We start from the raw sequence: 1737 nt of genomic DNA, 5'->3' as shown, positions 1-1737 counted from the left end.
TGCAAAGAGTTGCATCTTCCCGCAACATGAGAAGAGGGAGCAAGAGAGACTGATCCCTCCCTCTAGCAGGGGCAGTGTGGGGACCATGAACTCTCTGCCTTCACCCTCCTGCCACCCCCTTTCCTGCAGTGCACCTCAGAAATGCTTTGCTGTGTTAAAATAATGGCAATTATTTTCATCTGTGGAAAGACTTGCTTTTCATGAGTAATTACCCTGCACCATAACTAAGTATTTTAATACCCTTAATCTACAAAAGTCTGGTAGGAGGGAAAAGGTTAGCATAGAAATGTGAGGACAAATCAAAATGGAAAGACACCAAAGCAATTACTTTCTCCTTCCAGTGAAATGGTGGCATTTTATAGGTATGAGTCACAATAGATTTATTTTTAAGTATTTCTTAAACTGAAAATTAAACTCTGATTGTTAATGCTCTGATTGCATTCTTGCTAAATTTGCCATAATCATCCACTTTTAGCTTTTAAAAAGTATGATATTTTTGCAGTTCATTAGCAATTAGAGATTAATAGATTTTAACTGTGAAAAGAATGCCATTGCTTTGTTTTACAATATATACAGGTGAAGATGAGCTGGTATTTCCTGAAACATCTGACAGTTGTCAGAAGCAAATGATCCGACACATTGACAGCAAGCGGCGTTACTCCTTCCGAGTTCCCAGAGGCAAAGGGACACTATGCAAGGGGCTGTGACCGCCACCTCACGGGTGGGCCAGAGCGCCACTCGCAGACCACGTGATATTTGTTTTGATTTGGAGGAAAAAGAAGTAAATCTCTGAAACTCAGGCAGAAATATCTGTTCCCTGTGGTGATGTGTTTATTCCTCTGTGAAACATAAAGGAAACTTTTATGGTCGTGAGTGTGAATGTAAGTGTGATACGTTCATTCATTTCTCTGTGAATGTGGAATGGTTAGAATTTGGCATGTAAGCCTCCACCTGCAAATACAGAACACGCAGGTATGCACACCACGAGGTGTGTCCCACGGTCGTTTTGTGAACAAATAAATAACACCGTGCGCAGGTACCTATGGGGTGTTTACGTCCCGACTCTGGGTCTGCTTTCCTTTAAGGTAACTTCTGTTAATGAGCCATCAGTTGGTGATAAAGTCTATTACTAAATATGCAGAAAAATAGGCTGATCTTCTTTTGAGTTACAAATTAAAACACTTCTAAGGTAGTATAATTTTTTTTAAGAGTCATAATTATATGAAAACTACATAATGGGGCAGAACTTCTCTGATGTCTGTGGCTGTTAAAGACAATGTGATCTCTACTAAAAACTTTAAGATAAATTTTTTTAAAATCTGCAAAGAACTGGGTGTTCCTGTCCTTTTCACCACATTAGTAATTGACTGTCTTCTGTGGGCTGCCCCCGAAGAAGTCACCCATGCGGTGCTGTCTTGTCTTTTAAAGCTGGTTGAGCACCATGCTCTGTGCTTATTAATATCTAAAGTATCTTGTTCAAAAAAGTAATAATTTCCAAAGTGCAGTCGAGGGTCTTCAAATTTTAAACGTGAAAGTTAATGGCGTTTTCATCCACGTTGACTATCTTCTATTCTTTCTCTTCTCCATCTTCAAAGAGCCAGGGCTGGAGCCCACAACCCTGCCTGAGACCCACTGCCACATGCCAAGGACCAAAAATACCCTTGTTTCCCGACATTTATTTTATGTTGAGGTATTTCTATGCACATCATAACTAGTTTGGTTGCTTTTGGATTTTTT

The 1737-nt window shown here is 39.8% G+C and overlaps 1 protein-coding gene across 1 annotated transcript in view; it reads left to right on the top strand.

The window, feature by feature from the left end:
* LOC103608880 (serine/threonine-protein kinase MRCK alpha-like) overlaps positions 1 to 707 on the top strand; it is an 11427-nt gene extending 10720 nt beyond the window's left edge. The window contains exon 4 of the mRNA XM_008593275.1: positions 577 to 707. Within this exon, the coding sequence (XP_008591497.1) occupies positions 577 to 707 (131 nt within the window). The remainder of the gene's footprint in view (positions 1 to 576) is intronic.
* The last annotated feature ends 1030 nt before the right edge of the window (positions 708 to 1737 follow it).

This window comes from Galeopterus variegatus, unplaced genomic scaffold (genome assembly GCF_000696425.1).
Source record: "Galeopterus variegatus unplaced genomic scaffold, G_variegatus-3.0.2 Scaffold8944, whole genome shotgun sequence".
Taxonomy (NCBI): domain Eukaryota; kingdom Metazoa; phylum Chordata; class Mammalia; order Dermoptera; family Cynocephalidae; genus Galeopterus; species Galeopterus variegatus.
This window is presented reverse-complemented; position numbering and strand designations above follow the sequence as displayed.